General features: G+C 41.2%; 1 protein-coding gene across 4 annotated transcripts; it reads left to right on the top strand.

Moving 5' to 3' along the window:
- Nucleotides 1–327: 327 nt before the first annotated feature.
- Nucleotides 328–27840, top strand: LOC131246771 (SUMO-activating enzyme subunit 1B-1-like). 4 transcript variants are annotated; one of them, XM_058247163.1, is made up of 12 exons: nt 328–391; nt 5400–5493; nt 11097–11189; nt 11826–11877; nt 14982–15177; nt 15506–15585; nt 16632–16748; nt 19160–19210; nt 21638–21704; nt 23022–23125; nt 23571–23675; nt 27442–27840. In XM_058247163.1, exons 2-12 carry the CDS (start codon nt 5420–5422, stop codon nt 27547–27549), a joined length of 1047 nt encoding a protein of 348 aa, XP_058103146.1. In that variant the 5' UTR covers nt 328–391; nt 5400–5419; the 3' UTR covers nt 27550–27840. The 4 variants fall into 4 exon arrangements, with proteins under 4 accessions (XP_058103146.1, XP_058103147.1, XP_058103145.1 ...); XM_058247164.1 differs by lacking the exon at nt 328–391 and adding an exon at nt 397–414; XM_058247162.1 differs by lacking the exon at nt 328–391 and adding an exon at nt 4097–4157.

The raw sequence follows: 27840 nt of genomic DNA on the forward strand, positions 1-27840 counted from the left end.
GGTAATAATGCTGAAAGGTAAAGGTGGCCCAGAAATAAATGGACGGGTTGGAAACCTCCCACTATTTTATTCACAACCGCACGTTTTCTCTGTTAATTGTGGACCACCTCACTAGTGGCCTACATGATTCTTGGGAGGGTAAGCTACATGGTTTGACCCTTCTAATGGATGGCTTTGATATTGCACGTGTATGCGACGCTGGCATATGGGGTGGCGCGTGCATTAGCAGACTTGTACACGCGTGTGGGCTTTCCAAAGCTATTCCCTTCGCCTTTCTTTCCCTCTAAAATCTCTTTCATCGGAGTCATCTCTCGTCTCCTCTCTCTCAAGCCCACGCACGCTCGGAGGCTCGCACGCTTGTGAAGCTCCCACGCTCGGTCGCTTGGCTTGGGTGAGTTCTTCGAAGAAGAAGAGGTATTTTGTTTATATTTTCCATTTTTTCTCATTTTCTTCTCCTTCTCCCTGAAATTGGGGACTGTCGATTGAGCGACTATTTCAGCGATCCTGACCGTCGATATGGTTCTTCCGACGGTCGACAAGCCGTCCCCTAAAGTTCCTACTATTTTGATGTCTGTGATCATCGAATACAGGCGATGATCAGGGCCGTGCCATGGATGGGCCATGTCTGATTAATCCGTACGTCTCTAGCAGATGGGCCACCGAACCGTGGCCCCCAAAAACACTCGAATTCTCATTCGCTCGACCCGTAGACCGTGCACGCTGTACTCGAGCGTCGTGTTTGTGTTTCGCGCAAGTGGGCCCTACATTCCATTCGCGAACGCGACTTTCCCGTAAAACCTGGCTCATGGAGCCCATGTAGGCGGTAGCTCTGTGGGGCCACCGCGGTGTCCGTGTGACATCCATTCCGTTCATCAGTTCCGTACGTCAGTTTCGCCTATAGGGAGCCCCAGGCAGAAACTCTGTGGGGCCCACCGTAATGTCCGTGCGACATTCACTCCGTCCATTTATTTCTAACGTCCGTGTGACAAAATAGTGGGAATGGAAAGGCACACCGCTCTGTGACTTTTGCATGCCATCTCAACCGTTGGTTAGGTTATCATCAACCGGATGAATGTAGGGAAAAAAAAATTCAAATGTCAGCTTGATCCCAAATCCTCATGACTGCCACGAAGGCGTCTACGGCTGGCATTTCTATTCCACAGTTTAGTGGGATTTGGCTCATTTGAGTTTTGGACGTACGCTAATTACTTGCTTATTAAGTAAACTCTATAGGGCCCACCGTGATATACGTGTCATATCTATGCAGATCATCCGATTTTCCAGCTCATTTTAGAAAAGGAGCCCAAAATTCAAGGGCACCGAAAGCTCAAGTGGGCCACATCATTGGAAATTGTGGAAATTAAATGACTACGGTTGAAAAGTTCTTTAATATTTGTGTTTTTTCCTTCATCCATGTCTATGTGGCCTAATTAACTGGTTGGATGCACGACAAATAAATGTTACTGTAGGTCCTAGAAGGGTTTCAACGGTGAAATCATTATCTCCACTATTTCCTGTGGTGTGTGTTACTTTAGCTTTGGACGTGCTTCAATTTTCGAACGTGCCAAAAATGAGATGGAAAAAAAATGAATGAACGGTATGGATAAGACACATAATCTGCTTGGGTCCTCAAAACTAGAAAACTTGATGGACGGTGTGAATGTCTCGCGGCCATTACTGTGGCCCCATGGCTTCCGCCGAAAGGGGCTCCCTGCAGGAGGGGACACTGGAAATTCACGTCCATCTGTAGACCTGGCTATTTTCTTCTGCCGGGCCCCACTTTCAATGCACCGGTTCTGACGAAATATCCTTGTTTGGATGATCCTAGTCAACGGTCGCTGTTGTACTCGAGGGTCAGTCAAATGTTTGAGCCATGTCCATCACCTGTGTACCTTCCGTACCAATTTTTTTATGGGTCTCTGAACATTTGACAAGTGCCATACCTGCTCTTCAGTCCAGCATTTTGGCAGCCAATAAGCCCTACATGTGGGGCCCTGCATATGTTTATATCCGATTAGGCACTACCCTCACTGGTTCACGGTCTTATAAAGGGCTCTGTAATGTATATGTTTTATCAATGCCGTTTATCTATTTTGACCCATCATTTTAGTGTCGAACCTAAAATAGAGGCTGATTGAAAGTTTAAGTGGACCACACCGCACAAAAAACAGTGGGAATTGAAAGCCTACTATTAAAAACCTCTTGCGACTAAAGAAGTTTTGAATCAGGCTGATATTTTTTTTTTTCATTCATTCATGTGTATATGTGTTAGTACGTCTACTGTCAGTTCACACTTCACTGTTAGTCATCCCCGCCAGGAAATCCATACGAAGAACGCAGGGTTGAAACGAGGTATCTTTCACTTAGCCTAGGATCATGTATATATTAGGTTGGTTGGAAATTAAACATTACAGTGGGCTCTGGTAAGTTTTCAACAGTAGAGGATCAATATTCACTGCCTCCGGTGATGTGGTTCACTTGAGCCTTCTATCTACCTCCTTTTTTAGCTCATAGGATAAAATATATTAATATCACGGTGGGCCCACAGAGCCCCTGACAGGACCTTCCGGCTACGCCCTGGCGGGGTAGTACCCAATACGCGTCCGTTTATATCACCCAACTCGACGGTGGGACCCTGACAAAATTTATACATGGGCATACATGTTTTTTGGACGTGTGAGCTGCCCCTCATGCGTTTAATTAAACGGTGCCCCGCATGGTTCCCTTCTCTCGACGCGATGCTTATGCGGAATCGGGAATCGAGAAATGAGAAATGCATGGTGCAGGTCGCTTCAGGAAAGATCCATGCATTTCTTAAGTGTGAATTTGGGAACTTATCCAGTGATTGAGACTGTTGAACTTGTGGGACACGCTTTAGATTTACTGTAGGCCAAAAAATACAGTGATTTGACCTCTCAGAACCATCCACGGGATTATTATTATTATTATTATCTAATTGGCTGTGGACCGTCTCTCTCTCTCTCTCTCTCTCTCTAGATAAGCGTCACCTTTGTGGTACTGATCTGGATGGTGAAACCAGCCAAATTTTCAGTGCATGGGCTGCACACGAAATGGTATCCAAAATCAATGGCTGGCTACTGATCAACTGCCACGTGTAAGGCAGAGATGCACTACGGGCGCACGGTATTTTCATCGGGAAATTTACAGGAAACCACCTCCCCTCTCCGCGTTGGAAAGAAATCAAGAATAAAAGAGGCCGACTTAATAAGCCCACACGCGCGCATTAAAGCTCATATACAGCCATACATGTGCCAGCATAGCAAATAGGTGCGGGATACAATTCATCCATCAGGTGGGTCCGACCTTCTACATGTTTTCCCAAGAATAAATCTGGTCCACTCATCGTGCGGACCCTAATAAATCGTATAACTTCAGCCAAGTTTTTAGAGCCTTATATTTTCATTTTTTTTTGCGGACTGTGGCCCACCTGACCAGTGGATCAATTTGATTCTTGGGCTATGTTGTCAATATAGTGGTGCCTTTCTCGCGGGAGAATTGGATCTTAGATCTATATTGTGCTGGCACGTGTGGCGTATACAGGAGCTTTATTGCACACGCGCGTGGGCGTAGCCAAGCTGACAAAAGATGCTGGTGGATAGTAGGAGGGATCCAGCGGCACGACCATGATCAAAACAATCATGCATCAAGAATCCATACATGCAGCACAGGTGTGTCCCATCTGGACCATTAATCCAATGGGCCCCACCATTAATGGAGCTTATGCCGAAAATAACATTGTTGGGGTGATCCTGTCCACCGAGCGGAAGACTATTCGACGGTTACAAATGACAGCCAGGAAGAAGTCTGACCGGTGGTCAACATTCAATGTGGAAAGAAACGCCCATTCGATGGCCGGAACCATTGTATGGTGCCAGGGCCTATTCTCCTTCGTGCACGATGGATGATTGATTGCTCCGGATTTCGCGTACGTGTGCCATGCGTACGTGGATGTTAGCGGGCAGCGTTTGGTATTTTCTCGGTGGGGAATCTATAAAAGGAGTCATGACTAGTGACCGCGACGTCCGTTCTAGTTGCCTCTTTTCGACTTTTCTTTTCTTTTCCTTTGTTGCTGGACTTTCGGGTGCCATCGATGAAACCAACGAGGAATCTGATCCGTCAGTCACATGAGATGCCCGGTGAGTCGCAAGGGACGCGGACGCTGCAGGGGATTCCTCCAGCCTTAAGCTTTGTGGGGCTGATCGTGATGGATGTGTTATATCCATGCCGTCCATCCGTTTTGCTAACTCAGTTCATGGCATGAGCCCAAACATGAAGTAGTTCCATAGCTCAATTGGACCACACCAGAAGAAACAGTAGGGATAATGACGCCTGCTGTTGAAACCTTCCCGGGGTCCACCGTAATTTTATTTGCCATCCATTCCGTTCATAAGTTGGCTGAATAAAGGTAAAACACAAATATCCGCTTGATTAAAAATTTCAGTGGCCCCAAGATTTTTTATTTTTATTTTTTGATGATGGCCCTTAAATTCCCACTGTTCCTGGCTTGTGGTCTACTTGAGCTTTGGATCTGGGCTCATGCTCTAAAATGACCCGGTGAAGTATACAGCAAAACCTCTCTGGTGTACATGTGGCACCGGTTTGTGTTGATCATGGCCGTTGATTTAATGGGCCACGTGTATGTTCCCTAGTTTGAAAATCAAGGCGATCCGGCCATTGCAGTTGTGAGATTACTGCTCCTTTCTCCATGGCCCATGCAAATGGCAGCCTAACCATAGAACCGCGCTGCAAGTAACCGGGTGGCACATGGGGGACAACTTGCGTGAGATCCACCCCTTTCATCAGGTGCGTTCCCTCGTGCTCAGCCCTTGAACCCAAGGATCAGACCGGTCAAACACTCGGGCAGGTCACACCGTGTGGGGCCCAAGCGTTTTATACATTACATCCAATCCATTCATCTGACGTGAATCACCATGATGAAGAAGTGACCAGAGACTTTCAAAAATCTGGATGATACGAGACTTAGGTGGTCCACACCTAGTAAATTAGTGGTTTTAGGCACGATTTACACTGTTTCCTATGGTAAGGCAGGTGTGAAGGCCAAACGGTCAGGTCGTATACATGATATACGGTATAGATCTCATGCACGCAAAGTCATTCGCTCCACAGAAGTTATAGGTACGCTTGTTTCTGCAGGACGCTGCGAGTACATATCTGATGAACGGTGTGGATCACAGAAGCATGTTGCTACTTGCACAATGACAGACATGAAACTCATGACACTGCATACTGCATAAATCATTAAGGATATGGTGGTGAAATCCCACGGCGTGAGTGTGTGGGGTGTGCGTGCGTGTGTAATTTTTTTTTTTTTTTTAAATCATTAAGGATAGTATAATTACTCTTGTTTGTGTTGTTAGGTATCAAGGAAGTGTTGGTCATGATGGAAGCGCAGGGAGCACCGAATGATCACGTGGTCACGAGAGGTGCGGGTCTTATTCCTAAGATGCGTAGGTAAGACGTTTGCCGCTTTTCTTCCATACTAGTGTTGTGTTTTCCGTTTGACTAGAGATTATCCCATCCCGCCATCCACATGGCACGTGTGGATGGTGAACCGGATTTTTATCACCCACTCCCACCGATCTTCGTTGTGTCAACGTGGCTGGATTTGATTGAGTCTGTGCCTCTGTTAGAGATGGGCCCTCATGGACGCCTACTGGGTACCGCCCCTGCACGTCCCTAGCTAAATGGACGGAGGATCTGAGGGCCCACCTTAATTTATGGATTTTATCCACTCCGTCCAATCCTTTTAAGATAAAAAAATAGGCAGTTCCAAGGCTCAAGTGATTAAATATATAGTGTTTTGGATCAAGTTGACAAATCATTTGTGTTTTCCCTTGGTCCTGTTGATGTGATGTTATTGGTAGGTTGGATGGCAATTAATGGACGTGAATTCTCTGCCAAAGCATCTCCTGGGAACTTCTTAGGATTGGAGAGTGGCCATCCGTGATGTTTGTGGAAATTCACTTCTTCCATTTGTTTTTCGAGATCATGTTACGACATGGCCTAAAACTGACCGAAATCCAAAACTCAAATAGCCTGTTATGACAGAGGGTTGAACTTCCACTGCTGAGTGGGGCGATAAAAGTTTTGAATCAGGCTAGTTTTTGTATTTTCAGTTTGTCCAAGTTGGAATGACCTTATGAACAGTACGGTTGCTACATAAACACATGATGAACCTCCGGGAGGATTCAATGGATGATGTATGGCCTACTTGAGTTTTGGATTTTGATCATTTTTAGGCTCATCTCATAATAAGATCTTCCAAAACTGATGAAGTGGCAGATTTCCTAAAAACACCATGGTGGCCCTAACTAAACTTCATAAGAAAGGCTTTTACAAGGAATCCACGTTGGCAATTAACTCACGGTGGGCCTGTGAAGGTTTCAACAATGGCTGTCATTATCACTGCCACCACCTGTGATGTGGTCCACTTGAGCCTTGGATCTGACTCATTTTTGAGCTTGTACCTTAAAATGATATGGCAAAATCTATAGAAAGTGTGGATAAAACCCATACATCACAGCGGCCCCTTATTGCTTCTGTTCTTTCGTAGTTAGGAATTTGGGTAACACCCAATCCATGTCCCAGAGTTGTTAGGCCAGACAAAGTTAACTGAACTCATCTCTGACATTAGCACATGACCCAATCAAATAACACTCCACATCCCCCACAGCATACATAGCCTACAGTAAGGGTGGCAATGGACCAAGTTGCCTAATCGCCCGATTGGGCCCCTAAACTTAGCCCAAGGGCTAGACTCAGGCTGAAAATGTAGGCTTAGTTTCTGGGCTGGGTTGGACATGGGCCAATGAAAAGTAGCCCGCTTGTGACGCTGCACTGAATCTAGTATGTTTTGTTTGATAAGTATTCTTACTCTGGCGGAATGCTGTGGCTGTGTGTGCATAGGCACTTCTAAATTAGTTAGAAATTATATATCTTGCATACAAGTAATTCAAATTAGACTGTCCAAATTACGGTCATTTATTGGACTGATTAGATAAGCTCACTATATGATCGGTGGACATTTATTGGACGGTTAAAATGGAAAGATTTATCTTACTTCAACGAATAAGCATCCACAAATCAATGGTTAGAATTTGTCATTCAATCTGATTTTCCGAACATAACATAGAGACAGTATGCCCCGTAGTTTATTATTTTATTTGAATTAATTTCGTTCTTATATACAATTTTTGAGCACTTGCGTATCATGTGTCATATCCAACCGGAGTGAAAAATGACTCTCTAAAGAATAATAATTTTTTGAGCTAACTGCATGGGAGCCTTTCCATCCACAGTTTTATTTGAATTCGGTTGATACACATCATTTTACTTTTTATTGAACTTATGAGGCCGGCCTTAGCCCAGCCCACCTTTACGAGCTGGGCTAGGGCTGGGTGCTTTTTAGCCTGTCAGGGGCAGAGCCAACCTCGGTCTGGCTCTAGCCTGGGCTTAAGAGTAATTTTAAAACAGTAGGCTTCATAATTTAAGTCCTCTGATCTAAGTTATATGTAAGCAACGTGCGCAATTTTGAGTGCCGGAGTATCAGGTGTCATATGCCGAGTATAAATAAAAGCCCGGTAAGTGCCTGGCAGGGGTGTGAAATTTGCTGATGTGGATGGAATACTTCACTCGGATGAAATCCATCCTGTCCATCAGGTGAGTCAGCCTGCGTTTGGACCAGGGCCCAAAGATCAGGCTGATTCAATGCTCAGGTGGGCTAAAATTGTCGAAATTGACTGTGGGGGCCAACACAAGGTGGTGTGTATATGCCATCCAATCCGCTCATCGGATGCATCGGACCATGGTAAATGGATTCTCCGAAAATCAGAACATTCCAAGGCTCGTACGGGCCACATCACGTTCGTTCACGATTTTACGGATATATTTTACACCGTTCCTTTTAGCGTAGCCCACGTTAAGTCTTGTATTGCACTGATTTTTAGATCCACCGTTAAAATGTGGCGGCCCACTAGATCGACGGGTTGAATCTGATGCATGTTGGTCCCACGTACCCCTTTGTGAACAAGGAGCGGGCTTCGGTGGATCCTGACTGTTGGGCCCACCGTGATGTATGCACTTTACATCCACGCTGTCCATCCTTTTTGACAGCTCATTTCGGGTATGATCCAGAAAATGAAGGAAATCCAAATCTCAGGTGGACCACTCCACAGAAAACATCAGTGATCGACCATTAAAAATTTCTTGTGAGCCACAAAGTAATAAATCAAGCTGATCCTTTCATCAAGGTCTTTGTGACTATACAAACAGTTTGGATGGAAAATAAACATTCTGGTGGCCGCAAGAAGTGTTTAATGGTCAATCACTGCTGTTTCCTGTGGTGTGGTCTATCTGAGACTTGGATCTACCTCATTTTTGGGATCATGCTCTAAAATGACCTAACAAAACGGATGGGCGGCGTGGATGCAAGGCACATATATCATTGTGGGCCCCGCAGTCAGGGATCCACCACCCCGGTGGATACAGGGATCCACTGAAGCCGGGCCCGAAAGTCCCGCTAGCAGTCCATTATCAAGGGCATGTTTGGACTCCTACAAAGGATAAGATTTCATGTCCAACGGGTTGAACCATAATTTACGGTCCACTCATCAAATAACTTCCAAATTTTCATGCTTCTAAAAATCTAATCCGTTCAATAGGTTGGCCCAATCATTGGGAGCACCTTATTAAAAAATCAGCCCAATCCACTTACTAAGTGATCCACAACTGTATTTGTAATTTATCAACGAACGAACATTCTTTTAATGTGTGGCCCATCTGGTGAGTTTTTGGAGCTGATTTTTGCATAACATGATCCTCATGGTGTGGACAACCTATTGGAGGGTTTGGATGTTGCACAGACATGATATGTTGGAAGTTATTCTCGAGGTGGACCCTAAATTATGGTCCAACTGGTTGACTTAAAGCCTTCTCCCCGCAAAAGGGCTTCTCTCATAAAGCAATTAGAGGGGTTTGGCTCAAAACGGCATTTAGCCCTGAAACGAACGTATCGAGGGTGTGCGCCCAAACGTGCCGCAAGCAAGCCTTTTCTCTTAGAAAGTTCCATCCGCGATTCGCAAACCAGGAAGAAACGGAGCGACCACAACGAAACTTCGGTATCCTCGTTCGACCCTTTTAACTCTCTCTCTCTCTCTCTCTCTCTCTCTCTCTCTACACATACACATCAGAAATCGGGTTTTCTGTTTCTAGAATCTCATCCCATACGTTTAAGGATCTTTTTAAAAAAAAAAAAAATAAATAATTTTTTTTTGTAAATTTAATTGCTTCAACATTCAACATTCGTTTATTTTCTATTTTGTTTTCCTTCTTTGAATTTTGTTTTCTTTTATTTACGAGGCTGTTCTATTTCGTGCACTGCAAAATGTACAGTTGCATGTGCAGGTCAACGGCGAGAAAGTTTAGATCATCACATTGCTTTTATTATTATTATTATTATTATTATTTAATAATTTAAATTTCAATTATTTTTGCCATGGCCCATTCGCCATAGTTCCCACCATACGGACAGTCTCGATAACTGGACTGACGTGTTGTGTGTCCAATCTCTGCGAGAGTCCACAATAAGTAGCAATGAACTGAAGACACAACATTTTATTTATTTATTTATTTATTTATAAATACTCAATAGAGGTGTGCTCCAGTGGTACTGTACTACTGTAAGCTTAGGTGGTATACGATCTGTCCATCAGATGCATCACCTTACATTGCCCCATTGACCCATAACTAGTGAGTTAAATATCAGTATTGATGCATGTATCGCAGCCTTGGGATACAGAAACATATCAAAGACTCTTATGGGACTGTTATGGGCTGTTACAGGCTGTCGCGGGGCCATCATGAGTCAATTTTTCTGTAACGGCACGTAATGCATAATGGTTATCACTGTTATCATTACGTAATGGTTGCTATCACTGTTACATAACTATTTTGGAATGCCTTTGCCACATGGTGGGCCCACCGAAGTGAGTGGCATTAATCTCTCACGCATGCAGCACATTGGCATGCCTTGTGAGAGCAGGATTTGAGATCACACTCATGTGAGTAGCCTTTGCATTTCTCTATAGTAGGATTTGAGATCACACTCAAGCATTCCCTCTCTCTCACTTCAAGTTCTCTTATGCAATGTTGTCAAAATCGTTATCGTATTGCAAATCATAATAGGGGTTGAATTGTATCGAATTGCAAATCATAAGATTTTTTCTGATTTACAAAAAATGAAATAAAATAAAAGACATGAAAAGATATAAGTAAATCGTAAAAGATTAAAAACTCATCAATCATCCATTTACCATCAACATGTACCAAAAAAGTAATACATACCATCATATTATCAATTGAGAAAATGTTTATGGCATACATATCATGATAGTAAAGGATTCTTGTCCTTTTCCTTTGTTTTCTTTTCTTGTCTTTCAAAAAATTTACCTTAAAAAACATTCAAGAGTCCTTAAAAAAATTGTTTTGTACCTTTCTTGAATGTAGAATCATGTTAGAACAAATGGCATTCGATTCTATTGTGAGTCAAAAGATATCTTGACTTCTTTGCTTTCGGTGTTTGAATATCAAAACCCCCAAATCTCCTCTCTCTCTCTCTCTCTCTCTCTCTAAAGAAAAAAAAGAGGACATTTTTAATAGGGGAGAGCCTTTTTCATATTTTATGAACAAAAGCATACAAAGAAAAGGAAATAATTGAATAAAAATAAATAAATTGATTTTTAAGTATTTTTTGAGCCCATTTATGCAGTCTAAAGTTATCTCACAATTCGATACAATTATCGTACGATAATCATACGGTTATTTATGATTTACGATTTGGGTGTAGGATACAAATTGTGCACACATACGATACAATATGAATCATAAAATTCATATCATGAATCATATGCTTTTGATAACATTGCTCTTTTGATCTGCGTGATGTATAAAAAAGAATGAGAGTATTATATTCTAATGCGTTGATGAAACTGGCGTCTTTCATTGAATTTTCTTTTAGTTTTACACTTTTACTCATATTAGCACTTCTTTCATAATAGATTGCAAATAGACATGGAGGAGGAGCTGACTGCACAAGAAACGGCGCTGTATGATCGGCAAATCCGTGTATGGGGTGTCGATGCACAAAGAAGGTATGGGTGGCTCTAGCCGGCATTTTCACACTATCATAAGATGAATAGCATTTGTAGTTGTCAAAATATCTTATCTTCTCTCCTCACCAGTGATGCAGTTTCACCTGTGAAAGGTGCCTTGGGTCTCCGGTTACTTAGGATAATGAGCTTATAGCGCCGTTCTTTGCACTGTAGATTATTTTATAGCTTGTTTGTAGGCGGGCTTTTACTGTTTACAAAATAGAGGTATCGCCTGTTAAGATAATCCATCTCTAATATACTCCTATGTGTAGGAGCAAATTAGAGGTAGATTATCTTAACCCCTCTCATGTGCAAGTGGTCAACGCATGTGATACATGATATGCCTATTTGTTTTTTGAAGGATGATCTTTAGTAAACACAAAAGCCAAAAGAAAAACAGCAAAACAAAAACAGAAAACAGAAAGAAACACTAAAAATGCAACAAACCAGTGTAACTAGAATAGGGGTTCGAGCCCATATCTCAGTGGTTGACAGCATGCTATTCAACATTGAGGTCTCAGGTTCGAACCCAGCTTCCTTACCCAAAAAAGGGGCATGTCATATTCATTGATTCGGTTACTTTGATAAAATTTTCAGGTCGTGTGTACTGATTGTGTGTCTCTTGTTTCATTTTAGGCTGAGCAAATCCCATATCTTGGTCAGTGGAATGAAAGGCACTGTTGTTGAGGTACTACCATGCTTAGTCAAAGACATCTTTCTCTCTCTCTTTCTCACCCACACACCTGGATGGCAAAGCTAATCCTTCTTTAACCATCACCATCATAGTACAAGACTTCTTCCCAGCATTTTGAGGTTGGATTTTGAACGGTAGTTTGCCAAAAGTTCCACGATTGGCTGCAAATCAGACAACAATGTTCCTCTTCTACCTTCGCTGTTGGAACTGGCCATGGCAGAGGCAGACATTAAGCACCACTTACATGCTAACACAGTTCCACCTTGTATTGACCCCTACCCCAACTATTATATGTACGGTCTGAATGGCAAGCAAGCAAATAGGGTCATAGTAGGGCAGCTGCGAGGCAAACTGCTATGCGCGAATCTCGACACAAAGGAAAGGTCATTCTTGAGTAGTTGGCTGCACAAAGCAGCAGGGAACAAACAGATAAACAAATATGACATGGTTCGAATGCAAACATGGTCAAGCTCTATGTTATTCCTTAGCACAACTGTTGTGTGCTACCCACCAAGTGGTTTTTCTGAACATTGAAGTCTAGTGCATGCAGTGCCAGATGAATCTGCTGAGTATGAGGAAATAACCAATATGTCTATAATAAACTCTGCGATAAACAGTAAAAAAATGTCAGAATCTATCACTAACTATTTGAATGCACCAACTACTCGATCATGAATATAGAAGAGTTTGACGGGAAGTGCTGCTTCTTTTTGTAATCCATCTTAGTTCTTGATTCTATATTCCATAGCATTCATTCTACCTCCCTTGGTATGATTGCCACTCTCAGTGTAATTTCTATTATATTTTGTTACGGTCACTAGACCTGCTTCATTATAATATCTGGCCTTTATGCATATGTGGATTAAAATTTTCTAATTTAGGTTCTCTAGACTGATTAGAGGTGGGCAGGTTTCGAACTGACTCCACTGAATCGGTTGGATCCGATCCGACCCGAATCGAAAGCCAGGGTCGGGTCAGATCGAGTAGACCCTCACAGATCCGACGCTAAACTGAGTCTAGTTCGGGTCATATAGCAACTCGATCCGGTTAGATCCGATCCGATCCGGACCAGAATCAGGTAGTATAAAGTCAGATTTACTCTTTAAATAAATAAATAAAAAACCTTTATCCTTCGTCTACCCGAACCCTAACCCTACCCGCAGCTCGAGCTGACTTCCTCTCCTTCCCTCCTTTCTCTCCCTCATTCTCTTCCGATTTCCCTCATTTCCTTCTTTCTCTCCACCTTTCTCGCCCGATTTCTCTCCTCTCCTTCTTTCTCTCCCTCTCCATCTCGATTTCCCTCCCGTTTCCTTCCTAGCACGAGAGTCTCTGTCTTGGCTTGACTCAGCCTAGTTCGAATCGACTGGACAGACTCAACTCGATTTGACTCGGTTTTCCTGATCGAGTCGGACTCGGTTCGGATCAGGCCGGCAAGGAATCGGTTTAGATTGAGTCAGCCCTGCTAGGCTCGGTCCCGAATCGGATCGAGTTCGGGTTAGGTACTTGCAAAAACCGGATCAAATCGAGTTGGACCTAATCTGGTCCGACTCGACTTGATGCCCACCTCTAAGAGTGATGTTAGGAATACCATGCACTAGATAGGGAAAGTAGTCTTGGGCAAGGTATTCAATAACTGTAACAGTGGCCATAATGGCCACTGTTGTTACCAGTACAATATGGGCCTTAACAACCCCCCACCCCCTGTTTTAAAACAAACTATAACACCATAATGGCCTTGGAGTGCGTACCAGTACCCATTGTTACGTCCATAACTTTTTTTGGACACCATGCTATTGGGTTCATTGATTTCAGCTTGCTGTCTAAACCAATCTGTCAGGTTTTTGGTGTGTATCAGAAAACGGAAGCTGCACTGATCTCCTTCAGTTTTCCTGCCTTTTTGCCCCAAATTCCAAGTGAGATGAGAATTGCTTTGAGCCATTCTGGTCCCACTATTGAATTGGTGATGCACATAGATCCACCTCCAAACATGCCCTTATAAGTTATAATGTGCTATCTGTCATGTTTAAGGGGGGGAAAAGGTTATACATGCACAATGTTCACATTATATTCTACAATTCAAATCTGTGACTTCCTACAATGGTTGGTTATTTGGTTATTTTTAGTACAGTTTGTTGACTCGCTTTCTTTACTTCAAAGCTGTCTCATCATCACTAGCACAAATATACACTTGATAACTGAATTCCATTTGGCCATAAAGTAAATTTTTGGCAGCTATGGGTAGTTTTCTTCAGAATATTAGCTATTGTAATTTCATGTGTTGAAGTATGATGTTATATTCATTCTCGAGGCAAGTTTGTACTTTCTCCGCCGTATATAATGCTAATAGCTTTCGACATTTCTCCCAGCAGAGTTACTCTTTACAACATTGGTTAAGAGACGTACATTCCTCATAAAAATGTAGGTGCTTGGCAGGGAATGATTGAGTTTTCACGGCACAAGGGATGGCATGGATTGCACCTTGCTTCCTTTCACTTCTTTTAATTCATTTAGCCCACTCCGACCTCTCCTTTTCCTTAATTACATGCACTGAGCCTCTAATTAGGGAGATTGTGAGACAAAATCTCTGGGGGGCTCACATTGATGATCGTAGCATCCACTCTGTATAACTGTTGGGTCGGCTCATGTTGGGATGTCAGCCTACAAATTTGGTGGATTGAGGAATCGAGTGAGCCATAACAAAGGAAACAGTTAGGATGGGTCACCCATTGTTCCCTTCTCCCTCACTCTGTGAAACGCTCCCCTGCGTGTAACCACACCTTTTCCCTCTGCATCTCTCTCCTTTTTTCTCTCTCACCTACGGATATCGTCCCCTTTTCTCTTTGTATCCCCTCTTTGCCTCGTTTTTCACATCAGATACTCTGAGTTGAAATAATGTGAAGCAGTTCGATGACTTTGTTATGTGTTCAAGAAAGTTGTTTTGCAAGAAACATAGCAACTAGACATGCTAGAAAATGATTCTTACCAATATATATGTTCCATTTTGATTTCAGTAAGAATGTAAGATATGATTAACTCTGGACTAATTCATCTATTAACACATGGCACATACCGACTATAACGTTTTATTGTTGTTGTAGTTTTGCAAGAATATTGTTTTAGCAGGAGTTGGAAGCTTGACCTTGATGGATGATCGTATGGTCACAGAAGATGCCCTATTGGCAAACTTCTTAGTTCCTCCTGATGAGAATATTTATAATGGGAGATCTCTTGCTGAGGTCTGTTGTGAATCTTTGAGGGATTTCAATCCAATGGTCCGTGTGTCAGTAGAAAAAGGCAAGTCTTGCACATTACATGATATTTTGTTTTCATTCTGGAAGCATTCTAGCTTACTATACATTCTGGAAACATTCTAGCTTACTATACATTTTTGAAAATTTATTGTTAGCAACTGTAAGCATTTTGAATATGTTATGCTGTCTTGGAGTGCATGATGTTTCAGGGTTATTGATGCTACTATTTATTTGAATTGAATGTTGAAATGCTTTATTAACAGGAATTCTATGCCGTGTATCTGTTGTACAACTGATTTTTTGGTAGTGCAATAATGGAAATATTAAATCTTAAGTGATATAGTCTAACAAATTCCATTCTATTCTTTTAGGTCATTTGTCAAGCTTTGATGGAGAGTTCTTTGACAAGTTCGATGCTGTAGTTGTTGCGTGTTGCTCTCTTGCAACTAAAGTACATCCTCTTTCTTTTATAATAGACAATAGCCGTTGATAGAGATCATAGTCATGCCTCTCGATTTTTTTTGTCCTTTTTCTTTTTAATCAGCGATTACTGCTTTATTAGAAAAGACATACAACAAAAGAGAACTACAAGTACTAACTTCAAAAGAGGGATACGAGAAGCTAAATTCTTTTTTTCATCTCCAATAGATGGAGAAGGCTTCCACCATTGGCAAGTAGATTCTTTTTTGCCCCTGCTACTTGTAAACACCTCCTAATTCATTTGAAGTTCATTGCCTTCAACACTGCTAAATTCTTTATGAATAAAAGCCCATGATACTGTGCCTTGGCAGCTTCTTCAACGTCATGTTTAAGAAGCCTCTCATTTCATTCTTGCCAAATTCCCCAAACACTAAAACTGGACATAAATTCCACAAAAAAATAAAAAATAAAAAAATACAACCTCCCCCAAAGAATGGCCTGTAAACTAAGTCTCGGGTTTAAAATTGGCCCGGCCATGTGTATGGGTGTGTGTTTTTTTAACTGTTAAATTTTTTACAAATTCCAGTAAGCCAATCAATAAACGGAAAAACAAAGAATAGTAAGAAATGACACTCCTGTTATAGGAATGGAAATACCCATGTCTTTCCCATCCTGTATTGGTTATTAATTTATTCGTGGTAAAAAGAAGGTCAGGGAGTGTTTTGAGCCTTTGGAAAGCATGCTTGCATGGGGGCTGACAATTGTGAGAACCTTGATGATATGTTACTTTAAGAGTCAGACGAGCCTGAAAATATGTACATTCATGGAGTGTCTAAATAGTACTTGTTCTGGAAGTGGGATACATTAGGTAGGATACTAAATCAGTCCATTTACAACTATGAACCTATATAACTGGGAAATGGCAAATTAGAACACTCACCTAGACATTTGTTCAATTATTATTTGGGTTAGGCTCCGTTTGTCATGCATGGTACTTGTAATCTGTTTGAATTTTTCTATAACCACTTAATTTTTGGGACTACTGTTCATTTTTTACACCATTGCTTTCTGTCGCAGAAATCAATCAATGAAAAATGTCGGAAGAGACCAAAGCGGATCGCGTTTTATACTGTTGATTGTCGGGATTCATGTGGTGAGATATTTGTGGATTTGCAGAACTACACCTACGCCAAGGTGCTTTTCTTAATCATTTGGAGTTTCTTGATTTGGAAACCCCTTTAGCTTTTATATTTGTCCTTCTCTTTACTTCTTTTCAGGTTAATCCAGTATTTGGTTATCTACTCTAGCTCACATCTGGCATTTATTAAGTCTGATGTGGAGATGAGGGAACATAAAGATTTAGAGCTGATATTAAGAAACTCTGTCAACCTGTTAGTTACTAACTTTAATAGGGAAGCTTGAAGAGTCTGGAATGGTTCTTTACTTTGTTTGCATGATGCATTGCAATTAACTTTATCACACTGGTTGCTGTTTTTGAACTTTGAATCTGTCAAGTGTTTTCCCTATGGATGTAATTAAAGGGCCGTGCCAGACCACAGCCTGGAATGCAATCTGTTCTTAGATTTTAATGAAAGCTACTTAGCATGGCTTGTTTCTTGGGTGTTACCTTCGCGAATGGAGTTACAAACATCCAACTCTGTAGCTCAACAGCTTAAAGGCTCTGTGGATATCAGATATCTTACGTCTTGCAAACTAGATGGTTATCTGACACTTCATGCAGATATCGGCTATGTTACGCCTCGTAGGGTAGATGGTTATATGAACTTCATTGGCCATACAGCTACCTAATGCCATCGCCTCTCATGGACAAACCATGACGCCAACCGAACTAAATGAGATGCGTAACGCCTAATGGCTATAAGAAACACTTGACTCCCAATGGCTAAAGAGACTATGATGCCCTCCGTCAACCCCGATTAGGAAATACACATTTTGTTATGAACAATCATCATAGCCCCGTCCCCACTATTTTGGGCTTGCTTTCTCAATCTTTTTTTTTGCCAATCAATCCTATCTAAGTCCTCAATAAGTGAACAAGTATTTGTATCTGTTTACCAGCCCAGCCCAAATGGGCGTTTAGATGCACCCTCCGAAAGGGGCGTTTGCAGCCTAAATGCAGTTTTGATCCAATGGCAGTTGATCTTGTGCGTTTGGATGCACTTTGCAAACCCTGGTCTTATCTCCCACTCGGTTAAATAGGCACAAAAATGCCAACTTGATGGTTTTTGCCAAGTTGACTGAAAAAAGCAGGCTCGAAACCTTACTTTGAGGAGCTGTGTCCAAACAGGCCCTTAGGTCTTCTTCTCATCCTCTTTTCAGGTCCTTGAATCTTCATCTAGTGTTCCCCTCCTTAGCGAAGCCATCTACAATCTTTATTGCACATGATTGAGCCATCTCAGTATGCTTTCCAATTTTATTATTATTATTTTTTTTTGTTTGAAAGATTTCAGTATGCTCTTCATCAATTTATCTCTTTTAGGATTATTCATGTGGTGCTCCAAATGATCTCATTCTTCATTCTATCCAAGGTTTGAAAATTGATTTCCTTGGACCATACCAGTCACCACTATAACTGGGGTGTATCAAGTGATACAGGCTGATGTTGACTGTATCATTCATCAATGAAAACAGTCTATATTGGGCAATTCATACAAGTTTTGAATGATTCTTTAAACCTTGATTCTATCCTTCCCAGTCTTCCCACACAGCCATCTCAACATCCATACCTCTACAACACAAACTCTACTCATGTTGCTTCCTAACTGCTGAAATTCTACCTTGTATAGCATTGCCAGTCGAATAGTGATCTCATAAAATGTTCCCTTCAAGTGTCGACAACATAAATCCCCATAGGCACATATCTAATTCATCCTCCCAGTTTTATTTCTACGAAAAACATCCTCATCAATCTCCCAATCCTTTTGAGTAATAGAGCGAAGGCAATGAAACCTATCTCATAAGGAGTCTCTTGACCATTGATCTTAATTAAAGTGTCGCCTCTGTAGCTATTCTTACTTAGGTTGCATTTATAACTAATGTCTTAGGTATTCTAATCTTTAAGCATCTAGACTATACCACCTTCCTCAAAACCTCCAATTTGGCCTTTGCTTCCTCTCTTGTGAACGGACATAGCACCATCTTCAAAGAACATAACCAAGAGATCTCATCCTGGATACTAGCTGGTAATTCATCCATTGCAAGTGCAAAAATTTAATCGTCTAATGCCAACCCTTGATGAATACCAACATCTATTAAGAACTCGGCAGTCTGTAATTTTCCAGGAAAGACAAGCTCAGTTGTGCTCAATTTGTTGCTGAAATTCCTGATTGCTTGTTAGTTGTCTAGACTGAATTTGTTGGCAACCTTAGCATGTATGATATTATTCTTTTTAGAGTTATTAATATATTTTATATTTATTACACTTGATGTGGAAGGGGTTATTATATCTCTAACTTCAAATTCAGTTCAAAATCTCTCTCTCTCTCTCTCTCTCTATATATATATATATATAGTTTTCTTTTCATTCTCATGCATTACTTAGTAATTCTGAAACAAACTAATATTTTACCATGTTCTTCTTGTAGAAAAAGCTTGATGATACTGTTGAGTGCCATTTGGAGTGTCCAAGCCTTGAGGTATGCCTTTACATATCAGAACCATTTGATGTTATAACCATGCTTTCTTACTTGGTATTAGTTTTCATGCAACCAATTCTGTTAGGAGTGTAAATGTTTTCAATGTTGTCACATCTACTTCGCTACTCCTTTGGTGTACCATTCCTTTCTTTGTTTATGGGTAGTATGTAAATAAGATGATTAAGGGAGGTGTCTATAATTCTCTCCTTCCTTTTCCATTGCCTCTTCATTTGTTCTCTCCACACCATGAAATAAAACATGGTAGCAGAGCAAGATCTTGATCAAGCCTTCTTCCTCTTCCTATTTCCTTTCTTCCTTTGTATTTTCCTTTCCTTTCCTTTCTTTTTTCTTTTCTTTTCCATCAATCAACAACCCCTGTAGGGCGAAGCATCATCTCTCATAGGCCCTGTAGAGTTACTTAGATTCAGCCGTAGTTCCTTTTGGACCCATGGTCACCACTGGCAGGCCCGTCAGGGCCACCCAAAGGCATTGATAGGATCCTTTTAGACCACCAGGTTCATCAGGAGGCCCATCATGGCCTCCAATAGTATCAGTAGGCTCCATTGAGTCTTTATTAGGCACATGAGGGACCTTAAGACTGTCTGGGAGGTCCATTAGGACTTCGATCTTGTTTCGACAGATCCATTAGGGCTCATAGGTTATTCTGGCAGCTTCTAGTTTGTTTCAGCTGGCCTGATAGGGCTTCCGGGTTCTTCTGGCAGCTTCCTAATCGTTCTTACAGATTATTAGTCCTCCCCTGGTAGCTTCGGCAAGATTTCTATTTGTGAATGTATCACAATCTGAGGGAAATGTGGGGAAGATGATGGAGTTCTCTTGTCCAATGCTTATAATTGAAAGCAGCCCCTACACCAACTTCATGTGAAGAATGTGTTCCTATGGCGATCTTTAGGAGGAAGCTTATTTGGTCCTTCCTCTTGGCGTTTCTCCTAAGGGGGAGAGTGGTAAAGTTGGTTAAAAAAAGTCTATTTGTGGTATGGAATAGTCTCCTAGGGCATGGTTTGAAAAATCCGGCGATGCTGTATCTCAATTTGGCTTTCAGAGGAGTGCATCTGACCACTCTCTGTTTGTTAAGAATAGTAATGACTCCATCAGTCTCGTGGCAATGTATGTTGACGAGACAGGTCTTACAAAGGACAGTGGTGAGATCCTAAATGTCAAGTCTTTTTTAAGCAGTGGTTGGCATGAAAGTTCTCGGACCATCAACATATTTCCTTGAGATTGAGGTTGCCAGATCATCACTAGGCCTACTCATTTCCCAAAGTACATTTGATTTCTTGCAGATTTACGTATGCTAGGTGCAAGACCTGTAGAATGTCCTATCCAAGTCCATAATTGCCTTAATGAAATAGGGGTCAAAAGTGCGTGGTGATCCAGGTACTTACCAATGTCGAGACTAATTTACTTGACTATCACTCAGACGTTTATTGCTATGTAACTAGTGTGGTGAGCCATTTAATGCATGCTCCCTGTACTCATCATTCTGTGACCATATATCGTATTCTCTAGTACATAAAATCCACTATTGAGAAAGGCTTGTTATACTTCAGCCATGGTCATCTGAACATCAGTGATTAGTGTGATGTCGAATGGGAGGCTCACTAACAAAAGAAGATCTATAGTTATTGCATCTTCATAGGCCAGGGATTGAAAATCGGTTTTGGTGCACCGCATTGGTTATCATTGAAAATGAGATTTTAAGGCCGTATTGGTCGATATAGGCTGATACGCCTTTTTCCCTTAAAAAAAGGCTTGGAAAAAAAATCTTTATCTATCTATCTATCTATCTATCTATCTATCCACACATGCTCATTGAGTCTTTTCTTACGTCCTCCATACATGTCCTTTTGGTCCCTTCTCTTGCCCTTTTACAGCCTTCAACTCAAACCAACTCATTCCTAACTGGTGCAGTTCTTGGTTTCTGTTGCACATGGCTAAACCATCAAGTCTACTTTCCCTCATCTTATTACCTATTGTTGCCCCTCACCTACTCCTATGTTCCCTTGAGTGTGTTCGTCTCTAATTATATCATTGTTTTGCCAGTCATCCATCTCAACATCCTCATTTCAGCCACGCTCAATTGCTCATACAATGAACATGTTGTTCCTTAACTGCCCAACATTCTGTATCACAAAGCATAGGTGGTCCTACGGCTATCCTTCAAAATTTCCCTTTAGTTTGATTGGTATGCAGCTATCACATGAAATTCCAGAGGCACGTGTCCGCTAAATCCACCTAGCACTAGTACTGAGCAACATCCTCAATCTCTTTGCTAATATAGTCGATACATTGAACAGTGCCTGGTGGACAACTTGGATCTCGCACTTTGCTACGCTACATAGTGGTGTATGGATGAGGCTTTGGTTCTCTTTTGAATTTCTATATGACTCTTGGTATTTGTTGTGGCAGGAAGCATTAGCACTAAGTTGGAGTGGCCTTCCTAAGAAAACGGCAAAGCTGTACTTTGCGATGAGAGGTTTGTAATAATTCACACAGGCCGAATTTCATTGAAATATTAGTAATTTTATGTATTCCAAAATAATAGAGTTTGAATATGTTTACCACCATTCAAAAAAAATATTAGATGATAACGTGTGATGAAGCAAGTGCTTTGCCATATTTCTGTTAGTTCATGGTTTAGAAACTTAATTTTGAATCATTACTACTACTATTATTGATAAATATAATTTTATGAAGAGAAATAATCTGGTGGCTAAATGTATGGAAACCTTCCCATGTTGCCATCCACGTCATCTTCTATTAGGTCCAGTACACCCTTCATAAGCTGCCTTGAGAAAATTATACTGATTAGATGATTTTCACTGTCCATTCAGTGGCATGCAAAAATGGATGGACAAGATTGCTTGTAGATGATAGGTCTAGTTGTGGATGTTTGGGACCATTTGGTTGCTGCGATTTTTGTACAGTATGGAAAGAAGAGTGGATTGGACCTACTGGATGTTTTAGGTTAGTGATGTGGATGCCAAAGAGTCCTGGGTGCATGTGGAGGTTTCCGTCTGCTTAGACCACTCAGTCATTTCTTTTTTCTTAAATCAGGAAAAAGAAATACCCAATGCGAAAAGGGTAGATATCAATTGGGAGCTGTAAACTGTGTGGGAGAGTTGTCTTAAGTCCATAATCACATTCATGCTCCTTCACTTGCTGCCACAGACTGGGGACATCTGAATGGTGCATCAGGTGGGTCCCCACTATGTAGATAACCTGGCCCAAAAGTCCTTCTGTACATGTGTACCTAACTGGATGAGTTGGTTGCCTTATTTCAGGCCAATCCATGAGCACAACATTTACCAGTTTTGTAAGGGTGCATGTGGCCCAGCAAAGCTCTTGTTTGGAATTAGAGATTTTTCAAGCAAGAAACTTCTCAGAAGAAAGTACCTCAAATTCAGGTTGATACCCCTGTAGGCGTAAAAAATTATGCATGACCAATTGCATCCACGTTATGAATCCGTTCCTACACAAATAGATAATCATCATCATGGCCCTGTCTTGGCTACTCGGATAAACTAACATGAATTCTCATGGTAGCTTTCTCATGTTACTGTCGAAAAGTACTAAATCTGGCAACCCACCTGGTACAGTTATTAACCCAAATATCTTGCACATTTTGTAATGCACTAACATGCCTTGTCACCATTCTTGTATTGGTCTGTCTGGCCGCCAAAATAAATTCCCTTTTTTGCATTCTTGAAATTAGAGGCACAAGACTCTTGTTTTTGCCAGTTTTCTCTTCTCAATGGAGGTCATTGTGACAATGTTGTTTGTTCTTATGCAGTGATAGAAAAGTTTGAACTTGTTGAGGGACGCAATCCTGGTGAAACATCTATTACAGATCTTCCTAGAGTTTTGCAGCTGAGGAAGGAGTTATGTGCAGCACAGGTAATTTGGTCCTTTGAAGAGCCATCTGATCTGTAAAATGTACATTTGGTACTGCTTTTTGCCTTCCTGGTTTGTTCATGAGTTTATGCCTGTTTGGGATGGTTCTAGTTGTCCATTTTCATTGGATGGCTTGCATCATCTGATATGGAAGAAATTAGGGCATAGCTCATCACATATGGGATCCACTAAATTAATGGGTTATGTTATTGGAAAGTGGGGCACACATTGTTGCTGGGACAGACAAAAAATGTTTCTTTCAATCAAGCATCATAGATTACCTATGGCCTTCCAATTTTTTTATTTTTATTAATTATTTTTATTTTTTAAAAACTGCCTATGGTCTATTTTGAGTAATTTTTGGTTTGGGTATATATATATATATATATATATATATAATTGAATTCAAATTTCAAATGTCACATCTGTTGACTTGTGAATGTGGCAGTTGTTGAATGAATCTCAAATCCCAGATAATCTCCTAGAGAGGTTGTTAGCGGGCACACAAGAACACCCAGCCGTTTGTGCTATCATTGGAGGGATTCTTGGCCAGGTATTGCTTGAAACTTTCTTGTTGTTATCAGTAGCTGTTAATGATTTTGCCACATTCCAATATATATTTTGTTGCTTTTGCCCACGGAATGTAGGGCTGTATATGGGGGTACCCACTTACGAGACCTGCAGTGACCCGACCTGATTTGAACAGGTCCGGGTCTTACATTCTGAACTGGTTAAAAACCGAGTCTAGACAGGTTCCGGTTGGAGCTAGGGGTCCAGTTAGTTTTATGGTTAGTTATCTTTAATATATATTGATTGTTCTAGCATAAGAAATTAGGTTCCCTAGGCCACAAACATGTAAAGCCTGTTTACACACCATGTATATGTCAAAGTGGCACATGTGTGTGCAATCTAATCCATCCATTGGGTGGGCCCAACCATGTAAATACTCTTACTTGTTCCTAACCCAACTTGAAACCTAGATCCAAAGACCCGATGGGTACTCAAGCCCTAATCGTATCTGGGTCTAGGTCTTTAAGAACTAGACCCAAACCCGCAAGGACATGGACCCAGCAAGACCCTAACCCTTTTAGCCCTGATATGGGTGCTATAGGACCCGGCTGAACCCGACCCATTGACAGCCCTAGTGGAATTGTTGTCTTAGGTTTTGCTTGGTTGCACTCATGAATTGTATTGCAAATTCCCCAAAACAAATTCAATAGAGTGCATGTAAGATCAAATTGCAATTACATGCTTTGGTTTACGTAGTTTGAGTAGGATTCAAATTCCAATTATGTTACTTTCAAGTTGAAGTTTAAATGAATTGAGGGCCACTTCCTTATTTGAAGTTGTAAGGTTGCTGCTATTTGGCCATTTCCTCTCTATTGAACTTAGTGCAATTCAACTCAATAGTGTTCCCTGATTGGACTTAGTGCAATTCAACTCAATAGTGTTCCCTGATTGGACTTAGTGCAATTGAGGGCCACTTCCACCTGATTTTTGGATTGGCTTGAAATTTGGAGGACCCCTCATCCAAGTGGAAGGCACACAATGGATGGGCTGGATGGATGTCTGCACCACATCTTAGTGGGCCCCAAAATGAATCAGGAAGTTTTAATGGGTGGGCATCCATTCAACTATTCCATGGTGTGGCCCACCTAACTCATGGATTGGCCTAATTTTTGGACACATAGCCTGCCATAGAACTGTGCATCTGATGGATGGGCGGGTATCCGACTAACATCATGGTGGGGCCCACAGAGCTCAACCTCATTGGAAGCTGCCATGAGGTTGACCACTTGGTACCTTCTTCCTTCTACATGTGGCTGCGATGCTCAAAGGCTCAGTTTAGGAATCTTTTCAAATGATATTCCTCAAGGACTATGCTGCTCTACTGGCTGTCAAAATACCTACTTTGGTTGGTCGGTGCTCTTGGACAACCATTTAAGTCCTTCCCTCTTTGGAATGGGTAGTTCAGGTTTATGGCTTAGAAACATTCATAGATTGAAACCCTCCACACTTTGAGTCAGAAATGTTCCCTAGGTCTGATGTGGATGCATTATTTCTGAAGTGCCTACCTTGACGAATTCTGAAAATTCTGTACCGACCAGCTACAATACCGAGAGATTTATTATTACATAAATATTAATGTAAAGGTAGAAAATACGGATCTCTTGAAATGAAGTATGTTAAAACTAGTGTTTAGAACCCAGACTAGATTGGATGGTCCAATTAGCCACAAATTGGTTTGATCACTGAAAACCAGATCGATTGTCAATCAACTCTCTCTCTCTCTCTCTCTCTCTCTCTCTCTCTCTCTCTCGTAAAATGTATGATCATCTGGTGAGCAAAACATAACAATCTGCGCTCATCACCGAGATTTTAAGTTCGAGCTCATCTTAACTATAAAAAAAGAAAAGAAAAAAAGAGAAAAATCACTAAGGTCTAAGGTTTGAGCCCAGCTTACCTATAAAAATAAAAAAGAAGTAGAAGATAAGAAAAGTCTAATGAGCTAGAAACAACAACCTTCATAGAGAAACCATAAACCCAAATATCTCACACAGGTGTCTCAAGTTCAATTGGCAGTTGGACCTAAGCACCAGCAAGAAGGGGGCGTGCTCCTGTCTGTGTTTTAAAAGGTTTATTTTAAATAAATTAAAACAACACCTATAAACAAGAAATATCGTCAGCCATGAATGCAATCGTGTCTGTGTAGTTACTTAAAACATTAATAGTACTGCAAATACATTATTTACATGAGTATTATTTGTTCATGTACATAAAAAAATGTAGAAGATGGGGCTGACCATGGCTTATGGCATCCAACTGGTCTAACATGGTTCCCATAATGAAAATGGGATGCCCCAAAAAATCATGCTGATCCAACCATCAAGTGGGCCACCACTTGAAAGGTTTTTGGGTGGTGGTCAATTGTTTTCTATCATGTGGCCCACATGAGGATTGGGTTGGCATGATTTTTGGGCCATCCTATTCACATGATGGGGTGACCCTGTTGGATGGATTGAATGACACAGACCATGGTGGGCCCTACATAAATCTAGTTGCACATTTTTTTTTCATCTACAACTATTGTGTGAACTTTCCCCATACATACTGTGTGATACCTGTAATAAAGAAAATGAATGGACAACTGAGTTTGGTCCTTGGCCTATTTTATGGTGCATGTACGTCTGGGTTTGAGGTATTTTCGAGCTGCATTGCATTGGGATGCACAGTTTTTCCTGATGTTACTGCTACATACAAGTGGGCCCATGGTTTGGTTGTACAGATCTCATATCTGATGATTCCAATTGGGTATGAGGGATGTCCTGAAAAATTTCCAGATTGGAAGATTGAAGACATCCAACCTCTCAGCCATTTTATGGACTGTTACTGTATTTTTATTCCCTAACCGTCCATTACTTAAAGGCTTATGATCTTCCACTCTAGGAGATTTTTTTTTCCCTAGAATTCCCACCTTCCTCTGTGATGAACCCATCTGATTGATGGCTTGGATGACTGAACCATGGGCCTTGTATAGATTGGATGCATTTGGACGGTACATGTCGTGGTGCATCAGGACCTGATAATTTTTCTACCGTTGAGATGGTTACTCAATTAGTTAGTCCAATTTTATTTCTCCCTTTTCTGGGCACAACGCACTCCAAGATGGTTGTAGGAATGATAAAGGATTTTAAAAACCCATTGCCCATCATTTAGGGATGGTGTGAGATATGAACATGCAGACTCATATCAACTTGTTGGATTGCCTAACCTTCTCCCCTCTTTTTTCTTTCTTCCCTTCGTGTTTTTTTTTTTTTTGGGAGGGTGGGGTGGGGGGGCGCTTTGATCCAGTAGTACTGTGAAGTCACAGCCCGTCTATCAGATGTGTCACCTCAGAAGACCCTTAGAAGACAAAACTCAGCCAGATCTGAAACCAATGTGGGACAGCAAAGCGAACTATCTAGGAGGGAATGACTGCCCTCGAACCTTCATTTATACTGGATTAAGGGTCTGAATGGCCTTGATTATATAAACAACATGGTGGACCCCCCATTCCAATCAACAGTGGGTGTTCCTCTCAATACGTTTAGGAACGGATTTTTAGGTGTTTTCTGAGGTGACAAATCTTATGGACAGGTCGTAGTCACATTTGCATGGTACTACTGTAAGCTTACGGTGGCACTGGTACCACTGAAGCGTGCCTCTTCTATTTTTATTTTTATTTTTTCAAAACATAAAAAAGAAAAGAAAATCTCCAAGTTTAGTATTTTTGTTTCAAACAATAATGGTTTGATGTATTTGCTAATTGAATTTCTCAGGAAGTAATCAAAGCTATTTCGGGCAAAGGAGATCCTCTGAAGAACTTTTTCTTCTTCGATGCTGCTGATGGAAAAGGCATTATAGAAGACATATCCAAACCTAGCTGAAGTTTATAGTTTTAGCAGTAGAAAAACCCGATGATATGTCTGAGATGATGACATTTTTATGTTTTACCGCAAATGAGGTACGTCTCCGACCTATATCGATTGCAATGGATTGGTCTTTTTGTTGCACTATGTTATTGTTTATTTCTGGATTGTGATAGATGGTTAGAAATAGGTTGTGGGTTGGATGACTTGGACGGTCCATCCGGTGGGCCTTTGCTTCGGTTTGGAGTGATCCTAGCGCTCCATTTTGTTGTCCTGTGTGGGAGTTAAAAAAGCAGAAAGTGTTGTGGA

This window comes from Magnolia sinica, chromosome 5, assembly GCF_029962835.1.
Source record: "Magnolia sinica isolate HGM2019 chromosome 5, MsV1, whole genome shotgun sequence".
Classification (NCBI taxonomy): Eukaryota; Viridiplantae; Streptophyta; class Magnoliopsida; order Magnoliales; family Magnoliaceae; genus Magnolia; species Magnolia sinica.